The sequence below is a fragment of the Geotrypetes seraphini genome, chromosome 8, assembly GCF_902459505.1.
Source record: "Geotrypetes seraphini chromosome 8, aGeoSer1.1, whole genome shotgun sequence".
Lineage (NCBI taxonomy): Eukaryota > Metazoa > Chordata > Amphibia > Gymnophiona > Dermophiidae > Geotrypetes > Geotrypetes seraphini.
In genome coordinates this window covers 43,714,583-43,738,837 of record NC_047091.1, presented here as the reverse complement: position 1 = coordinate 43,738,837, position 24,255 = coordinate 43,714,583, and the positions used below count along the sequence as shown (strand labels likewise).

Here is a 24,255-nt window from a genome sequence, read left to right as displayed (position 1 = left end):
TTTCTCTTTCCCTTTCCCTCCCTCTCCCTGTACAGCAGCAGCAGCATTTCCCTAGGGTCCCCCTTTCCTCTGTAGCAGAAGCATTTCTTTTTCCCCTTCCCTTCCGTTCTCTTCCTTTTGGAGCAGCAGCGTGTCTGGTCGGCTCGATCCGTCAAAGCCGCGGGTGGCAGCTCCTTGCGAGATCCGCACCTGCGTCTGAAGCCTCTCTGATGTTGTGACATCAGAGAGGCTTCCGATGCAGGAGTGGATAGTGCAAGGAGCCGCCAACCCGCGGTTTTGAACAGAACGAGCCGGCCAGACACGCTGCTGCTCCAAAAGGAAGGGAAAGGGAAAGAGAAATGCTGTTGATCGCATCCAGACCGCGGGCCACAAATAAAACCTGGAGAGCCACATGCGGCCCGCGGGCCGTGTGTTTGAAACCGCTGCCCTATATCATGCCAATTTTGCGCTGGATGGTCAGCTGAGGAGCGGAGGTATGTCAGTCTCACGGTGGGAGGGTCAGTGGGGTTCTGCTGCACAAGGGGATGGGTGACAGAGGGAGGAAAGATGCTGCACATGGGGGAGAAAGGAAAGAGGAAGAATTGGTGTGGATGAGAGGAAGGGAAAGATGATTGTTATACATGGAAAAAAAATAAGACATCCCCTGAAAATAAGCCCAAAATTAATACACTGCCTTATTTTCGGGGAAAAGATAAATTAAGGTAAGAACCTAATTTCTCTTTAACAGCACACATTTCAACAACTTAACTCTCCAAACTCAGAAGGCTCCTACTCTCCATGTCTTCCATCTCCTGGCAAAACTAAAAAAAAAAAGCTGTGTAGCTTAAGATGTAGAGTTATTGAGGAAAAAGGCCTTGAAATAACACAGATCTGTGGTAAATGTGTTTCACACCCTGATAAAACAAATGATGAAAATATCTGTACCCTTTTTTTCTGAATAGGTATGCTCCGCTGGGTATCATGTTCTTGGTAGCTGGGAAGATTGCGGAGATGCATGATGTGGTAACCCTCTTTACCAGCCTTGGCAAGTACATCTGCTGCTGCTTTGTGGGTCATGTTATCCATGGACTGCTTGTTCTGCCCCTTATCTACTTCATTTTCACCCGCAAAAACCCCTACAGATTCCTGTGGGGCATCGTCACAGCCCTGGCCACAGCTTTTGGCACATCCTCCAGGTAAGAGCTCAGGAACAGAAGGAGTAAGATTTTTTGAGCACTATACCAGTATGTTTGCTTTATACTGCAGTTATAGCCTGGCACACCTGATGCTTCTGTGTATACAGTAAAACTTGTGATTTGAGGACATAATGGAGCTAGAACTCAGGTAGTAGATCCATCAATGTATTAAGAACATTCTAAGCTGACTAAATGATCTATACATCTCATCTTATTGTGGCTTGTGAATGCCTGCCTGCTTGGCATTTGTGCAAATGGTTGTCTTTAATCACATGGTTCTTAAATAGCTGTGTTCTATTGACATTGTGCTCAAGTTTTGAGATCTGTATCTGTTAACATTTTTGTAACCGTTTCTTAATTTTGTTATAAAACAAGATTCAAAACCCAACTGCAATATATGGCACCCAGATTTGGGCATGATCCTGAGATGTGATTGCAAAACTTACCTAATCAGCTACTAACAACTAGTTATTGACATTAATTGGCAACTATTAGGATTTGTTCATATTTGGCTGTGCACTATTCTATAACCCTTTGTGTGCTGTGTGATTTGGGTACCAACTCGGAAAAGGGCATGAGTGTGTCAAGGGAATTCTGAAAAGTTCTAGAATCAGCACACCCAACTTAGGAGCCATCACTTATATCAGATTTCAGTAGGCGTAAGTCTGGCACCCAAAGTTAAGGCATGGGACTCGTGCTTTATCTTTTCTGGTGTCCATTTTTGAGCATCATTTATAGAATCTATCCTTTAATCTAGAAGTAAAAAGCAGTAGAGCAGACAGAAGTTCCAACCAAGTTCATTAAAAATCAGCGATTTTATAAAAAGGTTTATACATATATATCAAGACTTTATATTTGATTGTTCAATATTGCAGCATCTGCTTCAGGATGATTTTAAAACCTATAAATTAAGTAAAGGAAAACCAAACATAAATCAGACAATGGACAAAACTAAGAAGATGAATGTGTGTATATTTACCTTGTAAAAATTATACCAATCCAAAATAAAAAGCAGTATATTGAGCCATTATAAGTGATGCTGAAAGACAAAAGAACAATGACAGAAACAACACCATGACACAGAATCATCTTAGAAAAATGGTTCGGGAAACAGGAAAAAAGATTTATATGCTATATAAGTTATATTTCTAGGATACAGATCTCAAATATATGACTAGCAGATTAATCTATTGAGGGCCAGATGGTACTGGTCAGTATCCACGGTAATACCCAGTGAGAGAAAACCAGAATAAAAGAGTGGAATAAAATTATGTATTAAAAGGACCATCTGGCACAGGTCTCTTTTTTTTTCCACTGCTCATCTGTAATATTTCAAAGGATCAGGTAGTACAAATCCCAGGGCATGTACTCTGCTCTTGATAAAGGAACATCCATACAGAGGACCCAAATAGTTAAGAACGTTTTTAAAAAGGCACCAAAAATCCATACATCTAAAACAGAGCAGCTCATTAGGTAATTCACAAAGCAGACACTCGCAGAAAAATGGGAGGCAGCTTTAAAATATTAAATATTTTTGGTCATAGCTCTCTAATCCTACAACAGTTAACAATACTTAAAAGTAACAGCAATACATTAATTGATACTGGGGGGGGGGGGGGGGTGGAATAAAAGGCCGACACTGCAAAAGAAAGATTTTTAACCATATTTTAGAAAACCAAACATACATCTGCATATTTGCCAGATGCCAAGTAGAAATTTTGTTGAGCTCCTGATTCTCTAACTGCATTGATTGCTTGTAGAATGTCTTAAATTTAATAGCTAAACCTCAGAGTCCTCGTTTGTTTCTAATGTGGTGAGCACGGTTCAGAATGAAGGTTGCTTGGTTGAATCCACTCTACTGCAGTGCTGTGTTTTGAAATAGATCATATAATAGAGCAGTAGTGCTATTCATGCATTGGAGAAACGGAGGCTTAACAGCCTCCGTTGCATGAATAGCCCTGACACAGTGGGAGATCTATTTGACCCACGAAACACAGGCTGCGTCGGACCTGATAAAAGATAAAAGAAATATTAAACATATAATTGCAATGGTTCCAGGCCACAGGCAATATGTGCGGTGTAATAAATCGCATTTGTGCGATAAGTACCGCTTTTGGCATATGAATTTTGAAAAGGTTGCAATATATGAATTTTGTGCTTTACACCGATCTGCCATTTTCCATTTGAAATAACTTGTTTGGCAATTGAAATAATGTAAAGAAAACTAAGGGCTCCTTTTACTAAGGTGCACTAGCGTTTTTATCGCATACGCAAGATTAGCATGCGCTAGCCGAAAAATTACCGCCTGCTTAAAAGGAGACGGTAGTGGCTAGCACGCGTTAAAACCGCTAGCGCGCCTTTGTAAAAGGAGCCCTAAGAGTGGAGAAAATTAATTGTTTAAACTCCCTAGACAGTAGCTTGCTGTTTATAAATTATAAATTTTGATGTGTGGATAATTTATTAAATATTAAAATAAAGTCAAGTATTTTATAAAGGAAAAATAGGGAGGTGGTTGTCATCCTATGATGCTACAGGATCATGTATAAGGCTGTATGATCATATGATCAGAACCCTAAATTTGGAATACTGCTCCAAATTCTGAGGTGTACAACCACGAAGTTAAGAAAAGAATCAGCCTTACAAGATTTATTTCAGATAAGGTGGTTTATTGATTTATGTTACATACTTTAGAGTACATTTAAACCACAAATATATTCTTTGGTTTGAAATAGATCATACCATTTTATTTCACACTGTGGGATGGTATGGGGCAGTGGTCTCAAACTCGCGGCCCGCCAGGTACTGTTTTGAGGCCCTCGGTATGTTTATCATAATCACAAAAAGTAAAATAAAACAGTTTCTTGATCATATGTCTCTTTAGCTATAAATTACAGTATTATTGTTAAGACTTAGCCGATTTATAAACTTTATTATAAAGAGTTTTATCTCATGCAAAATTGACATTAACTATTTTTTTCTGCAAAGGGTTTGAGTTTGAGACCACTGGTATGGGGTCTCTGCCCAGCCTTTGACTTATCTGCTGTTTTTCTTCCTCCCCCCTAGCTCAGCCACGCTGCCTCTGATGATGAAGTGTGTGGAGGAGAAAAACGGAGTCTCGAAGCACATTAGCCGCTTCATCCTACCCATCGGAGCAACAGTGAACATGGATGGAGCTGCACTTTTCCAGTGTGTTGCTGCTGTGTTCATTGCCCAACTCAATAATTTCACACTGGACTTTGTCCATGTCATCACCATATTGTGAGTACTGCCACTGGCTTCTCGGCCACACCAAACTGTCCTCTTAAAGTACAAATATTAAGTCTGAGTTACAGTAGTTGGCCACTGCTCTTGTTAAAATGGTGCATGATCAATGGTGCGCTCATCTTTAGTGTAGTGCATCTGAACTACTGTGGTTTTAAATTCTCCCATGGACATGTATGTCCCGCATCTGGCTGAGCTTAATCTAAACAAATTTACACAAACAGACACCGTATTATACAAAATCTCCAATAGCAGCTGTGTTCTAATGCAGCAAAAGTGATCAACCTCCTCTTTTTTTTTTTTTTAAAGTTCTTTTGCTGCCTTCTGACTAGTTCTGGTGTATCATGTTACATTTTGTCCTCTTACAAACATGCTCTGTTCAGTGTTAACCGAAACACGGAGCGTGTTGGGTCCCTTGGTTTGTAAAAAGGTGGCAATTAACAATTGATATAATAAACATAGCCTGCATCTTGTACGCTCATCTTGTGCTGTCTCTTCCTCACTGCAGATTGTGCTGGAGTTTCTTTTTTGTTTTTCGTTTTGCTCCTTTTTCAGAACATTAGCAAATGTGGCATTGGGAATAAGGAACTGGGAACAACTTTGAAAGAGATCCCTTTTGTGTGGTAGGAAAGTTGATTTCCAGGTTATATTTGTTAGTATAAATATACACAAATGAAATGCTTGCTTTGGTCATAACACACACATACCCTTGCCAGGTGCCTGCACTTTAACAAAGGTAGCATGGTTGTATTCTAATTTGAATCTGAGCAGAAACCTAGTTTGATATTTGTATCTAGCATGATTGCTGTTTACAGTTTGAATCATGTCAGTCTTTATTGAACAAATGTGATTATAACATAAATGGACTCCAAAGACCAAAACAAGGAAACAAAACCCTATGGTAAAAATGCAACAGAGAAGTGGGGAAGGAACTGTGCACATCAACCAAAGATAAAGTAAAGTTTATCAAATACAAAATGGTTTTTAACACATTATCTCAAAACAACAACATAGAATGTTTGCATTTTATACAATCTAGCTTATAGACCCGACACAGTCTGTGTTTCAGCTTTGAAAGCCTGCTTCAGGGGTACAATGAACATCCGATAGATGGTAATCTAGCAACACGAACAGCTAATAACCTTGTAACACAATGGATTAAAGAAGGGACCCAGCATAGCCTGGATTAAAAATGCATGATTACAAGTTAGAACACAAATAAGAAAATGTACTGGTGTGCAATAAGTAATACCAGTATCTGTTCGTGTTGCTAGATTACCATTTATTGGATGTTCATTGTACCCCTGAAGCAGGCTTTCAAGATAGTGTTAAAACCAATCTATCTCAAACAACATAGAACATTTGCATTTTATACAGTTTGTTTGTATTTAATAAACTTTTTACTTTTTTGTACAATTCCACTTTATTCTGGGACCAGTGGGCTATTTCTGTCTACTTGCCAGGACTTTGAAGGAAGCTTCAAACCTCAGAGACTTAAACCCCTCGCCTTCTTACCTCATCACTGTCCCTCAGTCTTTCTTCCGACAAGCCAGGCTGTAGGAGTTTATTATTTCTGCTTGTGTTTCATTTCGCATAATTTCAGTTTGATTGTAGCCACTGGGGTCCCAAGAAACCGGGCAACAGCGCCCCAAGTGGCCACATGCAAAAACTGATCTAGGCGCGCCACTCGGGATGGAGTCAGCCCTGCAGGTTCAACAATAATAAAGAAGGCAAAACACAAAAAATACAGATTTATTTGTCAGAATGTGCCAAGGCACCTTGGCGAACTCCAGTTCAGCAAAAATAAACTCCAGGGAAAACTCCTTTGTAACTTTCAGGATTTTCCTTCTCAACAAAAGCTTTACATTTTTTCATAACATTTTATTTTCCCAAAGTTCTTTTCCTTAGCCTGCCGAATGCAGGTTTCAGGTAAGTTCAGCTCCTAAGCTGTTAACAGTCCAAGCATTCAAACAATCCAAAAGACAAACACAGAAGCCTCCAGCTGCAAAAACAGTGCTGGGGCCAGGAGAATTGCCTCAAGTTTGCCTTTCAAAAAGCTTAACAAGCAGCTTCCCAAATTCCCTCCCGGATAGTGACAAACTTCTTTCTCAAAAGACAAAACCCAACTTCCTATAAACTTGGGCTCTAAAATGAAAAACAAAAACACAGGGGTTTTTTTTTTCAAGGCACCCCCCCTCCCCCACAGAGTCCAAAAACTATTGGTGTTTTTCAAACACAGTGCACTTAATTCTAGCAGCACAGACAGTCCTGTTTAAGCAATAAATAAAAAAAGAAATGTCCCAAAAAGAAAACTGTAGCAAAACAGTATTAGTTCAAAGTATCCTAAACCCAGCAATCCAAAACATAGCACTGACTTTAGTAATGCTTGGCAGCCAAACTCACATCCATTAACTCTGGCCCTGGAATCAGCTTCTCCTGAAGCTCCATCGGCTCCTCCTGGACTGCTGCTGCAAATTCTGGAGTGGAACCAGCTTCCTCCACTTCCATTAGATCTAAGCCATTACCCTGGCTTAAGCTGGGGGGAGAGGTTTGTTTTCTCTTCCCTATCCTCTCTAACAGAGAAATCTGCAGGCTTTTCATGGGGAGAGCTATGCCCTGACCTGGCTGAGTTGCTCTTACCTGTGGCTCTCTTGGGCTTCCCCGGTGTACGCTGGGGAAACTGCATGGCTTTCTACAAACAGGATCTGGTTTAAAACCTATGTTTCTAGGTCTGCTTAAAGATGTGTGACTGGGGAGAGTTTCCATATCCTCCCATTCTGAGTCTGAAAAAGCATTGGGCTATGCCCTTGTGCACTCTGAATGCTCAGGGTGCCTTATCCGGGACTGTGGTCTAAACTGCAGAATCCCCTTTTTGAGCTTGCTCCCACCTTTTTTAGGAGACTTTACTGGGACTACAGCAGGCACGGAGTCTATCTAGCCTTAGCTGGCTAGCCACTGAATACTGGTGGTGACAACTGTGTTGTGCAACATAGCCAATCTGGTGAATAAATTATTCAGTGGGAGATAGCTGGCTATGTAGTGTTTGGCCAGCCAGGAGCCATTCCTGGCCAGCCAAATAAAGCTAAATATGGGCCAGAGTATGTCTGCTTATAGAAGGGGAATAGAAGCCACTTGTCAGGATGGTGCAGCTAGACACTAAGGAATGGAGGGTTAAGTGGCTTGTCTGAGGTAGCAGGGAACTGTAGTGAGATTTGAACTGTATTTCCCCTGGTCTTCTAACCATTCTAACTCTACTCTACTCTGAGGATGGAATTTGGTTCCTTGAATCTGCACATAATTTTCTATTCAATCTTTTTGGTTTGAAGACACCGAGTTCAGCTCAGTGCAATAGGCACTTTACCATCATTGAGTTGCTTTCATTTGAAACTCTGGCCCTCTTATGTGTTGAGATTTTGGTGTGATACTATCCCAGCTAATGAAAGCTTCCTCTAGCAATAATCTGAAGGGTTGTGCTTTTTGTATTTATTAAAATTATTGCAAATTGCCTTGATGCAATTTGTACAATTGACAAAATAGTTTTTGGACCTTTGGTTAAAGTAGACATGACACTGCTTCAAGTGAAAACTCAAAATGTGTGTAAAGAACCACTCTCTAATGAAAAAATGTATGGGGTAAATAAATTTAATTGTCCTTTCAACATCTTTTCTGAAGCTCCATGACCACATGTGATCAAGCTTTGCAAAAGAAACAGCGCAGATATCAGCGGCCGCCAATTGCTTGTCAATCATGTGATGACGCTATTTGAAGAATTGTGCATCCAGGAAAGATAGGCACTAGAAATGTAGGTCAGGGTTTCCAAAGCCTACATTTCCGGTGCTCATCTTATCCATGAATTGTGTGTCTGGTGGCACAATTCCAGTGCCTTTCATTTGGGCTCCAGTTACATTAGGTGTTTTTAAATTTGACATTGCTTGCCATTTTCAAATGGCATTTCCCAATTAACTTAGGTGCTGGCAGAGCGCATACCGGTGCCTTAGTTTAGGCGCTGTTTATACAATTTCCCTCTCATAGTGTCAGCCAAAGCAATGTTGATGACCCACCTGAGACTTTGGAGGTTTGCAAGGCTATGACATGAATTTTCAGACCATGTTTACTCCCACTGTTATATGGATACGACTTCCAACCTTAAGTAGGTTTGGCCAATCTCTCTCGCATGATCTACTAGTGGTTTGGAATCAAACTCCATCTCCACTCGCAGGTCCAATTGTTTTGTTTTTTTAAAAAGAAAAGTAAAATGGCTTGTTTAGTTGCCAATCTATCTTTTTTTTTTTTTTAAAGGTAACCTATAGTTAGAGAATCGGTTTCTAAGAACTGATATATATCCTGCTTTTTTTAATTGGAGAAAGAAAAATGGTTTACCTGTAATGTGTTAAGAGGACAGCAGGGAGGCCTTATTAAAATACCTCTCATAAAAGACTTGTAGTAAAAACTATATAATGAACCTAGGAGGGCAGAAAACATAAGGACCATATTGGTGCATGGCATCCTACTTAAGCTTTGAAGTCATACTGTTGACTTGGCTCATATTAAGAGGCTGAATCTGCTGTCCTGTTGTAAGTAAGCAACTTTGGTTTCCATCAGAGTAATAGAAGGTGACTTAAAACTGAATGCATTTAGAAATTGTACAGTGACTTTTACAAAAGATACTTAAAATCTTATCCAAGATGTAAAAATAGTAGATTGTATCCTACCAGACTGTTGCTGCTTATATACTCGTAATGCTGTACAGATGAGGCCTTCCTAGGAACTAATTGGGATTATTTCAATGGTCAGCATTCTAGGTTGACAGCTCACTCATTGTTAAATGAATCTGCTAGTTGATGGCTTGTGTTCTGCCTTCTATACTGGTACTTGGTCCTCTTTCACAATATAAGCATTGCATTCTGCTCCCTTCTTTCCAGGGTCACTGCCACAGCATCAAGTGTAGGGGCTGCTGGGATACCAGCAGGAGGTGTTATTACTCTTGCAATCATCCTGGAAGCTATTGGACTGCCTACCAAAGACATTTCACTCATTCTGGCTGTGGATTGGCTTGTGTAAGTACTGTGGTGCAATGTTTTTTGTGTGAACGTTGCATATTGCTGAAGGAAGTGTTTTGAAATTTTGATTTGGATTTAGATCACTCCTTTTCAATAACATACCGTACCTGAATATAACTCACCTTAGGTATTTCCTGTCTCTGGTGGGGAGCAAATGACGTCAAGGATGAGGTCACATCATGCTTAATCTGAAATGGCAAACCTTGGATGTAGCCAGGCTAATAACTGTAGGGTACTTTGAATAAACTGCATGAGGGAGGCTTTTTTTTTTTTTTCCAGAAATGAGATTTACCACTTACATTCAGGACTGTGGAGTTGGTTCACCAAACCTGTAATGCAGATTCTTATTTTTAATAATAGCTAATAATAATAATAGCTTTATTTATACCCCATCATATCTTTTCAGTTCAAGACGATGTACAACAAAAGAGGCTGTGAGGAATGCAGCAAGGTTACATCAATTAGTTTTGGTGAAGGGTAAATGAATAGTTATGTGGTAGGATGACATAGGGATAGGTTGAAGGAACATGTAAGAAGAGGTGAGTGGGCAGGTTTGGAAGTTCAAACAAATTTGTTGAATAAGTGGGTTTTTAGTGATTTTCTGAATGTATGGTATGTCAGCAAGTTCGGGATTAGGTCACTTAATCTACTCTCCAACCCAGACTTAAGTTGATATATACTGTATAGTAGATAGATATATATTAGATAGATAAATCTAAAAGAAATTTGATTAATTACAGAAACATAGGTTATTTCTTTATGTACAAAATTAGAACATAAGCGTTGCCATACTGGGACAGACCAAAGGTCCATCAAGCCCAGTATTCTATTTCCAACAGTGGCCAACTCAAGTCACAAGTACATGACAAGATTCTGAAGAGTAAAATAGATTTTATGCTGCTGCTGATCATAAGAATGTCCATCTTAAAAGAGAAGTCCATTAGACATTATTATGAAGTTAGCCAAACCTTTTTTTAAACCCTGCAAAGCTAATTGCTTTTACCACATTCTCTGGCAATGAGTTCTGGTTTGTTTTAATTCTTAGCTACCACTGCACACTGAGCTAAGGATTTCCATATATCCTCAACTTTGACACCTATCTACTAACTTTATTGCATGACCCCTAGTCCTAGTATTTTTGGGAGGAGTAAACAAGTGATTCCACATCTATCTGTTCTACTCCATTCAGTATTATAGACCTCCATTATATATACCTCACCTCAGCCATCTCTTCTCCAGGCTGAAGAGCCCTAGCTGCTTTAACCTTTCCTCATAGTGAAGTTATCCCATCCCTTTAATCATTTGTTGCCGTTCTCTGTACCTTTTCTAATTCTGCTATATCTCTTTTGAGATGTGACCAGAATTGTCCATAGTATTATTTGAGGTGCATCTGCACTATAGAGCAATACAAAGGCATAACATTCTCATCTTTGTTTTCCATTCCTTTCCTGATAATTCCTAACATTTTATTGCTTTCTTAGCTGCTGCTGCACACTGAGCCTAAGGGTTTCAGTGTATCTTCAACAATGATACCTAGATCTTTACTTGAGCGGTGACTCCTAACATAGAACCCTGCATCACATAGCTATAGTTGGGGTTCCTCTTCCACATACCACTTTGCACTTGCTCACATTAGGACTAATAATCACAATATATATGAAGTTTAAACAAAGAATCTGAACAAAATAATGCTGTCAAATGAAAATATGCAATGCGTAAGTTTTTGTTGTTTTTTTTTAATCCCAGGATAAGCAGGCAGCATATTCTCACAGATGGTGGTGTCATCTATGGATCCTACAACAAAATACCCCAGTAGTATATATACATATATAATAGAGAAACAATCCAAATACTGCTATTACCCAGCAATACACTTCTAAATATAAGCCCAAACAACTGAAAGGGCTCGGGTCTCAGAAACGGAGCCTACGCACAGCAGTGACAATCACATACTGAGGAAAATCGGCGTAGTACAATCGCTCCAACTCCAATCATTGACCCACATATATATTTTTTAAGGCATTTTCAAAAAGCAATTAAAACAGCTAACCCACAGCCGGGTTGCATAAAGGAAGTGCAAGCCAGAAACTGAAAAAAACAGCAACCAAACTACTTAGCTTTTATGGCTGACTTTGCTGATTTATCTTTATAGAAGAGTGCAGTCACTAGTGTAGATTTGCAAATCTACGGAGGGAGGACGGGGGTTGTCAGGACCTGCTCAGTTGCTTCAGGAATGGTGGGAGGGGGTTGTCAGGACTGGCTCTACTGCTTCAGGAATGGAGGGAGGGGATTGTCAGTACCAGCTCTATTGCTTCAGGAATGGAGGGATGGGTTTGTCAGGACTGGGCTCTACTGCTTCAGGGAGGGAGGGAATGAGGGAAGAAAAATTGTGAGGGAGGGGAGAGAAAGTGGGGAGAAAGTGACCCAGAAAGAAGGGAAGAACAGATGCTGGACCTACAAGTGGGGGTGGGGGGATGATAGTGAGGTGGGAAGGGAGACAGAACTATTTTTACAGTAACTCTCAAGCAACCAGAAACTACAGTTATCTGGCATCCACCAATCCCCATGGGTGCCGGATAGCTGAGAGTCTACTGTATTTGGAGTCTCTCCAAACGGCATTTCTTTTCTCGTTTTTTTCTTGCTTTCCAGTCTTAAGTTTCTTATTTTCTTCATTATTGTCATTTCCAAGTATACTCCCTTCAGATTTTTCCATTTTTTTTGTGTGTTTTTCGGGCCTTTGGGCCCCTCTGGCCTCTTCGCAGGCCGGCAGCATCGCGAACTCTTGACATCAATACGATTGAATCCTTTGACTTTGCTGCAGCTATTTTTCCATCAATGTCCAAGCCTTCTAGTGGCTTCAAGAAGTGTACTTAGTGCAGCAGGACCATCTCAGTCACTGACACGCATAACTGGTGCTCCGGTACCTTGGTACTGAGTATCAAGTGGACTCTTGTGCCCGCTACTCTAAACTTCAAAAGCGTTCTTTGAAGGCTAGGATTTTGCAGCAGGAAAAGCTGTTTGGGACACTCAACACATTGACCATATCCACTTCACCTTCAGCCAACAAGCACCATTCTCTGGATGTATCGGTGTCAACATTTGTGCCTTGCTCAGCGTTGGCTCTTGCAATACTCCAACTGCATCGCCTTAAAAATGCTAAGAAGCATTCTCATATCTTGCCTATTAGGCACACATCGGTGTCTTCTTAAGCATCGAGCCAGTCAATGCATGTCAAACGCCAACATAAGTAGTCTCGTTCTCCAGTTAGTGTTCCTTCGAGGGCGTGCTTCTACGTTGAGGTCACCAACAGCACCAGCTGTACCGACAACATTTATGGTACTGGCTCAGACTGTACTGGACCAAATAAGAGTTAAGGAGTTGGCAGTTATGCTATAGGCACATACAGTCCAAGTTCCTCCCTTGGCTCTATTGGTAGCGACCCAGCCTGAGCATCACTCCATGAGGGATTCTGTTATCAGATCATGCTCCATGAGAGATTCTGTTATCAGATCATGCTCGGCTCAGCGTTGCCGCACTAAGTCTCATTCGCCACAGCACCACCTCCTTGCTTCACATCAGATCAGCACTCTTCTCGACATCACAGTCGCAAACCATCTCAGCGGCATAATTCTTCTAGAGACCACCATTCTAGGTGTACCCCATTTTCAAGGATGGAAGACTATAACTTGGATCTTACAGACAAATCCTACTCTGATCAAGAGTTCTCTGCTCCGGAATCATATGGAATTTCATCAGACTTCTTTCCTCCACAACCTAGAAGGAGGACCCCATCCTTCTATCTTTTACTAAATTCATTTGTCAGATGGGACAAGTTCTGCTGGTCAAAATGGAATCTGAGTCTGAACCAAGGGCTGAGCTGTTTGCTTTAGACTTGGAGCAAATCTCCAAGGATTGTTTGAAATTTCCATTCCACAACTTAATGAAGGATGCTATGTTTAAAAAAATAAGAAACACCTCTTCTCATTTCTGTGGCACTCAGAAAATTAGATTCCTTTTTAGACTAGTCATGCTCAGGGTTTGACGAACCTCAACTGCAGCATCACACCCTCCTTGTTGAATCTGCTCTCAAGAAATCTTCCAGTACCAGAACTTACACCAGCACTTCTCTAGGGAGGAAGGGCTGTACCCTAGCAAATTTGGCTGTAGGTTATACCAGAATACATACATGCATATACCAGTCATATTCTCAGTTACATTACATTACATTACTGATTTCTATTCCACCTCCACCTTGCAGTTCTGGGCGGATTACAAAAGAGACATCTGGATATTTCCAGGATGATTACAAAGAGACTTCTATGAGAAGAAGAATATTTCCAGAGGAGAGAACATTTCCAGAGGAGTTACAACTTCTACATGACATTTTATTTTAAACAACTAGTTCAACAACCCATGATCTCCTAGAAACTAGAAAATTCATGGCTAGATATGTATTTGGTGCTTTTGACGTCTCCTCTAGCCATAGCTATGCGTTGACAAGCATGATTACAAGTTCTGATCGACAAGTCAGTGAAGTCGTCTGCGCAATTTGCTGCGGCGGCAAAAAGGGTGAACAGAATGCTAGGAATGATTAAGAAGGGGATCACAAACAGATCAAAGAAGGTTATCATGCCGCTGTACCGGGCCAATGTGAGTCCTCTCCTGGAGTACTGCATCCAGCACTGGTCACCATACACGAAGAAGGACGTGGTACTACTCAAAAGGGTCTGGAGAAGAGCGACTAAAATGGTTAAGGGGCTGGAGGAGTTGCTGTACAGTGAGAGATTGGAGAAACTGGGCCTCTTCTCCCTTGAAAAGAGAAGACTGAGAGGGGACATGATCGAAACATTCAAAATACTGAAGGAAATAGACTTAGTAGATAAAGACAGACTGTTCACTCTCTCCAAGGTAGGGAGAACGAGAGGGCACTCTCTAAAGTTGAAAGGGGATAGATTCCTTACAAACATAAGGAAGTTCTTCTTCACCCAGAGAGTGATGGAAAACTGGAACGCTCTTCCAGAGTCTGTTATAGGGGAAAACACCCTCCAGGGTTTCAAGACAAAGTTGGACAAGTTCCTGCTAAACTGGAATAATAATAATAGCTTATATACTGCAATATGCGGTTTACAAAGATTAAGCAAAGGTACAAATTGATTGACTTTAAGAGGGGAGGAAGAAAGAGGGTTAATAGGACAGGAAATCCATTTTTGAGGAGAGAGTGATCAATAGAACAAGTTAATCGCTATAGAGGGGAGAGAGAAGAGAGGATCAGTTGTCTAGATACTTTAGGAACAGGTGTGTTTTCAGATGTTTCCTAAATTCCTCATAAGTAGTGGGCGAAAGCAATTGTTCTAGGTCTTTACCCCATGATGCTGCTTGGTGCGAGAGAAGATGTTCATGGTGTTTTTTCAGTTTACAGCCTCTCACAGGGGGGGAAACGAAGTTGGAATGTGAGCTTCTCTTGTGTCTGTTGGCTGAGAAGACGAAAAGGTCAGTTATATATTTAGGGGCAAGTCCGTGTAGTGCTTTGAAGCAGAAGCAGGCAAATTTAAACTTTACGCGCGCCTCCATTGGCAGCCAATGCAGCTGCCGGTAGTAGGGTGTCACGTGGTCAAACTTCCTCAGCCCAAAGATTTTGCATCAATTGTAAACGCTGCATGTTCTTTTGGGAAATTGCTAAATAGGCGATGTTACAGTAGTCAAGTAGACTCAGTACGAGGGATTGGACTAGGGTTCTGAATGCCGCTGTATTGAAATAAGCTTTAATGGATCTGAGTTTCCAGAGAGTGAAAAATCCCTTTCTGATCAAGGAGTCCACCTGATCTCTCATGGTTAGGCACTGATCCAAAGTTACACCTAGTATCTTTATGGTAGGTTGGATAGGGTAATTAAGATTATTGATACATAGTGGTGATTTGGTGTCAAGCGGATGTGGCGAAGCAACGAAGAAAGTCGTCTTTTCTGAATTAAGTTTGAGCCTAAAGGTTGTCATCCAGTGCTCCATCACGTTTATGGCTTCTGAAGCTTTAGGAATAGTTTCAGAGATAGAATTAACGAATGGGATGATGATCGTAAAATCATCTGCATAACTAAATAGTTTTATCCCTAACTGGGTTAGCTGCGTGCCTAGTGAGGACATGTAGACGTTGAAGAGCAATGGAGACCCTTGTGGCACACCGGATGGATTGCTCCAGGTATCTGAAAGTTCATAATTAAAACGTACTTGATAAGTGCGGGACATAAGGAAGCCACGGAACCAATTCAGCACCTCGTCCCTGATACCAATGGCGTCTAGGCATTGCAGCAGTTTCCCGTGGTCTACTAGATCAATGTATGCAGGTGAGGCTGGACTCATTTAGAGCACTGGTATTTGACCTGAGGGCTGCCACGTGAGTGGACTGCTGGGCAGGATGGACCACTGGTCTGACCCAGCAGTGGCAATTCTTATGTTCTTATGTCTGATCTTGACAGGACCATCTAGCAAACATTCCCTCTCTCGGTTATGAATTGTTTGGAGACAAAATCGAAGAAGCCACACACAAAAAATTACCAGACATGAACAAAGCATGATTACTCTTACCAAATCGTCAAAACCTCAGGCTCCTAGACATTATTATAACTCTAGATACCAGTTGACATCCTACAAATGTCACTATGCCCAGCCATCTTCTACCTCCAGGGCTCTTCCACAAAAATGCCCTAGACAGCAGCTTTCCCAGAAACCTCAGTCAGCCTCAACAGAAGTCTATGCAGTCCTTTTGACTCACTCATCCATTAACTAGCCACTGTTCTTCCATCTCATTCTCCTCGTTCCATCAGAGGTCGACTAACCCTTCCACTATTGCTGGACTCTCATTACAACCGACAACTGGGTTTTACAAGTAATAAAGGAATGCTATGCTCTTTGTCTGTGTGAAAAGTCTCCAAGCAAACTCTCTAAAGTTAAAAGGGGATAGATTCCGTACAAACGTAAGAAAGTTCTTCCTCACCCAGAGAGTGGTAGAGAACTGGAATGCTCTTCTGGAGTCTGTTATAAGGGAAAACATCCTCCAGGGATTCAAGACAAGGTTGGACAAGTTCCTACTGAACCAGAATGAACGCAGGTAGGGCTGGTGTCGATTAGGGCACTGGTATTTGCCCTGGGGGCCGCCGCGTGAGCGGACTGCTGGGCGTGATGGACCACTGGTCTGACCTAGCAGTAGCTGTTCTTATGTTTTCAAGTCAAAGCAGACTTCCCTTCTTCAACAAGAACTCTTGGCCCTCCTGCAGCTGAATGCCATCGAACAAGTATTTCCTCGGCAGAGGAGCCAAGGAGGGAGCCATTACACTCAAAATATTTCCTAATACCAAAGAAGACCAGAGGACTGTACCCAATTTTTGACCTCCAAGTCCTCAACAAGAATTTAGTCAAGAGAAGTTTTGCATGCTTTCCCTAGGCACTCTTCCTCTCTTAGAGAAGAACGACTGGCTTTGTTCTGTGGATCTCAAGGAAGCATACGTGCATATACCTATTCTTCAGCCCACAGAAAGTACCTTTGCTTTCAAATATGAACACATCATCTCTAGTACAGGGTGCTACCTTTTGGCCTAGCATCAGCATCCAGAGCATTTACAAAGTGTTTAGTTGTAGTGGCTGCAAGACTTTGCTCTTACGGCTTTCATTCATGTATTTCCTTATCTGGACGACTGGTTGATAAAGGCTTCTTCTCCTCAAGCTGCTCAGTTATCAATAAACTCAGCCATATGTCTCATAGAGCTTTTAAGATTTACAGTCAACTACCAGAAATCCCATCTCCAATCAATCAAGCATCTAGAATTTATAGGAGCATTGTTGAATATGACTCAAAACAAACAAAGGGAAAAACCAACAAAATCTGTAGTGAAGGATGCGAAACAAAAACAAAGAGAACTGCAGAGACACGCACAATGATACAGGCTAAATTTATTTGTATAAAATAATTGTATGTGGTTAATAATACCACCTTAAAAACAAACCTAGGAACCCAACACGGTCTGTGTTTCGGTTAACATGCCTTCATCAGGGGTCCCACGTCAATAAGAGATCAAATGAAACCACAAACAAAAAAGCAGTAAAAATAACCCGTAGCCTGATAAAGTAATAAAAAACGGGAACAGTCCGTGGAGATTGGAAACACAAAGCTGTAGCCTGTAAAGTAGCAACCATCAGGGGATAGTCCAAATGGAAACTCCTGCATAACAAAAAATGGATACGACTCAAACACGTTACCTTCCTCAGCAGAGGCTTGACTCGCTGTTTTGCCTTTGCAAACATATATCTACTCTCCAAACCATCACAGCACGTCAAATGATGCATCTATTGGGACATATGGCATCCACAGTACATGTTACATTATTTGCCCATCGTCCTCTTGGAGATCCTCAATGGATTCTTGCATCACAGTGGTCTCAGGCCAGAGATCTGCTCTCCCACCAACTCAGTCACATCTTTCTCCATCAATCCCTACAATGACAGCTCACCCCAAACCTCTCCAGGGTCCTACTATTTTATGTCCCTCCGCATCAAAAGATATTAACTGATGTGTCCATATCTGGATGGGGAGCTCACTTAGATGGCCTTTGCACTCAAGGCACTTGGACTGTTAAGAGAAATCCTTTCACATCAATCTCCTAGAGCTACAATCTGCTGCACGCTGCATGCATTTCAAGATCACCTCAACCAAGTAGTGCTAATATGCACAGACAATCAAGTCGCCATGTACCATATATACAAGGAGGCACAGGTTCTTGCCTGCTTTGCCAAGAAGTGACACAAATCTGGAATTGGGTCATTCCACAATTTAACATCTTTCTCAAAGTTGTCTACCTGGCAGGCAAGCAGAACACCCTAGCAGACAAGCTAAGTAGATTCCTTCAACCTCACGAGTGGTCACTCAACGATTTGTACGTCAGTTCTTCTAAACATGGGGAACCCTTTAGATCTTTTTGCATCTCCTAGCCATCACAAACCTCCACACTTTAGCTCCAGATTACACTCACCTCATCTGAAATCTGATGCATTCCTGCTAGACTGGATTAACAAATTTCTGTATGTGTTTTCTCCAATACCTCTAATAAGGAAAACTCTATTCAAACTCAAGAATCAGATATGATGATTCTCATAGCTCTGAGATCACCAAAACAACCCTGGTTCTCACTTCTCCTTCAACTCAATGTCAAGGAACCCATTCCCTTGCAGATTTCCTCAACTCTACTAACTCAGAACATGGGGTCCCTCCTCCATCCTACTCTCCATTCACTATATCTCACAGCCTGGTACCTCTCTCCCAACAGATAGATCACTTCCATAAGAACATAAGAGCAAGAGGAGTAGTAGAAGCAAGGAGGAAAGCAAGAGGTGTAGCAGGAGAAAGGGAGAAAAGCAGTATTAAAAGCAGAAACGAGCAGAGGAGGGAGGCTAGGGGCAGGGCGAGAGTTAGCTCCACCACCCCCACCGCGTCGGAAGAGTCAGCACCCGAACTCCCCCATAAAGGGTGCGGAGCCAAGGGCGCGCAGCTGTTAGGCGCGCGGCGAAAGCAAGCTGCAAAGGCGCTCGCCTTAGCGAGAGCGCCTTTGCGATGAGCCTCAAGAAGGGCCAAGTCACTACACCCAAGAGCACAGGGAAGGACTGAAAGGTAAGGAAGAGGCATGCACAGAAGCACAGAAGGTAAGGAAGAAGCAGGCGCAGAAGGGACGAACAAACACAAGCAGCAGTAAGGTAAGGAAGAGAAAAGACAGCACACACAAGAAGGCAGCAAGGCAAGAAGCAGATACAGAAGGAACAACCACACACAAGCAAGAGTTAGGCAAGGTTGTGCAAAGGCAGCAGGCACAGAAGAAACAAACAAACAAGAAAGAATAAACACACAAGCAAAAGTAAGGAAAGGTAGAGTGTAGGCAGCCCTCACAAAAGAAGAAGGCAGCAAGGCAAGAAACAGGTGTAGAAAGAAGCAGGCACAGAAGGAACACATAAACTTAACTGTTTTCTTAAAGTAGTAACCCCGATGGAAGCAGAAGGTAACCAGAAGATGAGCTTTTCAGTGTTCTGCACAGACTGTCATATACAGTGGTGCCTCACACAACGAACTTAATCCGTTCCAGGAGCAAGTTTGTTATGTGAAACGTTCGTTGTGTGAAACGCATTTTCCCATAAGAATACATGTAAAAAAAAATAATTCGTTCTGCAGCATAAAATATGCTAAGATGACATAAAAAAGATAAATTTTTTGTTATTATTTTTATTTAGATACATCTAAAAACATACATCTCCCTGTCCTTTTACTTCCACTATCTTCCTATCCCATCTCTATTCCCTTTTGTCCCTCTCCCCATGATCAATCATCTCACCATCTCTCTCTGCCCTCACCCTCAGGGTTCAAGATTGCTTCCACTCTTTTTCCTGTTGTTCTCTCTGCCTGTCACCCTATGATTTAGCATCCCTTCTGCCCTTGTCCAATATTTCCCCTTCTCTCCCTCCCTCTCATCCCCTGCTCCAACATGTGCTTTCAGCGGCCTTCTCCCCCCTTAAGCGTCTTTTCTTCTCCACTCCACCTTTCCTCCCTCCCTGCCTCCACCTTTGTGGCGCTTTTGCACCCGACCGACAACAGAACAGGCCCGGTCGGACAAATCTCCCTGTCCTGTAGCCGCGAATCTAAATTACCTTCTTACAGCAGCTGGATTATTGAAGCTGCTGTAAGAGGTAATTTAGATTCGCCGGGCCTGTTGTCGGTCGATCGGGGGACCTGACCAGCTGTGCACATTCTTCGGGGCGGACCGCCCCCTCCCCCCTCTTTCGTTCGCCATTGCCTTCTTCCTACCTGCCCTGCCGCAGCCGCACACAGCCGACCGGAAGTCTTCCTGATGTCAGCGCTGACGTCGGAGGAAGGGAGGGCTTTGCTTAAGCCCTCCCTCCGACGTCAGCGCTGACATCGGGAAGATTTCCGTTCGGCTGGGTGCTGCGACAGGGCAGGTAAGGAGAAGGAGACTACCCTCGACCAACCCCGCTGCGATCCAACCCCGCAGGAACCCCGGAAGGATGCAGCTCGGGCGACTTCGTTGTGTGAAACGAAGTACGTTATACGGATCACGACATAAAGTTCGTTGTGCGCAGCGTCCGCTGTGCGAGGCGGCCGTTATGCGAGGCACCACTGTATATGACTACCTCCCCTCGGGGAGACAGTCATACGTATGCAGTTGGTATCAGGAGCTGAAAAGCTTGAAGAAAGAAGTCAAGCGACTTGAGGACAAGATACAGGAGCTAGAAGGACTTTACACCCCGGAGGACCCTACCAGGGCATTTGAAGACTTCAGGAGTGAGAGACACATCGAGAAAGAAGTCAGGGAACTCGAGGAATTCATTGAGGAAGCATACAGGAGGAGGGTGGAAGAGAACGAACTCCAGATAAGAGATGAAGTTACACCAACATGGAAGGGGGAGCAAGAAGCAGGTGACCTCAAAGAAGACACCCACAGAGGAATACCGCATGAGGGGGAAGAATTGGCTAGTCGATGCCCAGAAGAGAGAGCGAAGCACACCGAGGACATTGACCTGAGACCGAAACGAAAATTGAAGAAGGGAAAGTCAGCGAACCTGGTGGGAGATTCGATACTGAGGCAGGTGGACAGCCACATAGCAGGAGCGAGAACCAAGGACATTGTGGACAAAATTGGGAAGATCCTGGAAGGAGCGGAGACGGAAGAGACCGCAGTAATGATCCACATCGGGACGAATGATGTCAGCAGGAGAGACTACAGAAGAGGCACGCTGATAGAACAGTTCAAGATTCTGGGAAGGAAGCTGAAGATGAGGACCCAGAAGATAGCATTCTCAGAGATCCTATCGGTACCGAGGACAGATGTGAAAAGGCAGGAGGAACTACAATCAATAAATGCGTGGATGAGGAGATGGTGTGAGGAAGAAGGGTTCCACTTCTTGAGGAACTGGACAACGTTCTGGGGCAAGAGCAAGCTCTACAGGAGAGATGGACTGCACCTGAGCGCGGCAGGAACAAGACTTCTAGCAAACAACGTCAAGAGAGGAATAGAACATGCTTTAAACTAAGAGGAAGGGGAAAGCCGACAGTCGACCTAGCGTCGACGATTCGGAAGAAGGTATCCCGTGAAGATACTAAGGGGAAAAAAGGCTGGGAAGAAACAAGGGACAAATTACAGGAGTCGATTAACTCAGAAGTGGAGGTTAGAAAGATTGAAGTAAAAGAGAAGACACCAATGATCAAAGCACAGGGAAAGGAAATGAAGAAGACAAAATGCCAGGATCTAAATTGCATGTATACTAATGCAAGGAGCCTAAGAAACAAAATGGGGGAACTAGAAGCCGTGGCCAATGCAGAGGACATAGAAATCATTGGAATCTCTGAAACGTGGTGGAATGAGGAAAACAAATGGGATACAGCACTGCCGGGGTACAAGCTCTATCGCCGAGACAGGTCAGGACAGAAAGGAGGAGGAATAGCCCTATACGTAAAAGAAAGCATACAATCGACAAGAATGGGCACAGCGGAGACGACCAACAAACTGGAATCACTATGGGTTAAAATACCGGGTAGGAAAGGGCATGAAATAAAGATGGGCCTATACTATCGTCCACCCGGGCAAACCGGAGATATCAATAAAGAAATGGATGCCGAGATGAAGAGAGAATGCAAAAGCAGTTAAACGGTTGTTATGGGAGACTTCAACTACCCCGGGATAGACTGGAGTCTTGGAAGCTCAAGATGCGCTAGGGAGACAGAATTCCTGGAGGCTATACAAGATTGCTTCATGGAGCAGCTTGTTAGAGAACCGAAGAGAGGAAATGCCACTCTGGATCTAATCCTAAATGGGCTAATGGGACCTGCAAAGGAAGTGGAAGTAGTTGGTCCGTTGGGAAACAGCGATCATAATATGATCAAGTTCAAGGTTGAAGTAGGAATACCGAACGGAAAGAGAACCATAGCGACAACTTTCAACTTCAGGAAAGGAAACTATGAAGCAATGAGGGAAATGGTAAGGAAGAAACTTAGGAACACTTCCAAGAAATGTCAAACGGTAGAACATACCTGGTCTTGTTTCAAGGACACGGTGAGCGAGGCGCAAAATCTGTATATCCCCAGATTCAGAAAGGGGTGCAAAAAGAGTCGAACAAAAGACCCGGTATGGATGACTAAAATAGTGAACGAAGCGATAGGCAATAAGAAAAATTCATTCAGGAAATGGAAATGGAAAAAGGACAAAACTGAAGGGAACCGGAAGGAGCACAGGAAGTATCAAAAAGAATGTGTCACTGTGTGGTTCGAAAAGCCAAAAGAGAGTATGAAGAGAGGCTAGCCAGGGAAGTACGAAATTTCAAACCGTTCTTTAGATATGCTAAAGGGAAGCAGCCGGCTAGGGAGGAGGTGGGACCGCTGGATGAAGGAGACAGGAAGGGAGCGGTGAAGGAGGAGAAAGAAGTCGCGGAAAGACTTAACATGTTCTTTTCGTCTGTATTTACAAACAAAGACACAAACAACATACCAGAACCTGAACAAATCTTCAATGGAAATCAAGCAGAAAAATTAACATTCATGGAAGTGAGCCTTGATGATGTATACAGGCAGATAGAAAAACTTAAAACTGACAAATCCCTGGGTCCGGACGGAATCCATCCAAGGTTTTGAAGGAATTAAAGGAGGAGATAGCGGAACTACTGCGGCAAATTTGCAACCTATCCTTGAAAATAGGCGTGATCCCGGAAGATTGGAAGATAGCCAACGTCACGCCCATCTTTAAAAAGGGATCAAGAGGTGATCCGGGAAACTACAGACCGGTGAGTCTGACCTCGGTTCCGGGGAAAATGGCAGAAGCACTGATAGAAGAAAACATTGATGAACATTTGGAAAGAAACAAACTTCTGATAACAAGCCAACATGGTTTCTGCAGGGGGAGATCGTGCCTAAGTAACTTATTGCAGTTCTTCGAAGGAATTAACAAACGGATAGATAGAGGAGACCCCATAGACATCATATACCTTGATTTCCAAAAAGCTTTTGACAAGGTGCCTCACGAGCGTCTACTCCGGAAACTGAAGAACCATGGGGTGGACGGAGACGTACATAGATGGATCAGAAACTGGTTGGCGGGTAAGAAACAGAGGGTAGTGGTGAAGGGCCACTACTCGGACTGGATGAGGGTCACGAGTGGTGTTCCGCAGGGCTCGGTGCTCAGTCCGCTGCTATTTAATATATTCATAAATGATCTAGAAACAGGGACGAAGTGTGAGATAATAAAATTTGCGGACGATACAAAACTATTTAGTGGAGCTGGGACTAAAGAGGAATGTGAAGAATTGCAAAGGGACTTGAACAAACTAGGGGAATAGGCGGCGAGATGGCAGATGAAGTTCAGTGTTGAGAAATGTAAAGTATTGCATGTGGGAAGCAGAAACCTGAGGTACAACTACACGATGGGAGGGATATTATTGAATGAGAGTACCCAAGAAAGGGACTTGGGGGTAATGGTGGACATGACAATGAAGCCGACGGCACAGTGTGCAGCGGCCGCTAAGAAAGCAAATAGAATGCTAGGTATAATCAAGAAGGGTATTACAACCAGGACAAAAGAAGTTATCCTGCTGTTGTATCGGGCGATGGTGCGCCCGCATCTGGAGTACTGCGTCCAATATTGGTCGCCGTACCTTAAGAAGGATATGGCGTTACTCAAGAGGGTTCAGAGGAGAGCGACATGTCTGATAAAAGGGATGGAAA

General features: G+C 42.7%; 1 protein-coding gene across 1 annotated transcript in view; it reads left to right on the top strand.

Moving 5' to 3' along the window:
• Positions 1 to 24,255, top strand: part of SLC1A5 (solute carrier family 1 member 5) — an 88,719-nt gene that overhangs the window by 56,744 nt on the left and 7,720 nt on the right. Inside the window, exons 5-7 of the mRNA XM_033956154.1 lie at positions 942 to 1,175; positions 4,239 to 4,433; positions 9,359 to 9,493. Coding sequence (XP_033812045.1) covers positions 942 to 1,175; positions 4,239 to 4,433; positions 9,359 to 9,493 — 564 coding nt within the window. The remainder of the gene's footprint in view (positions 1 to 941; positions 1,176 to 4,238; positions 4,434 to 9,358; positions 9,494 to 24,255) is intronic.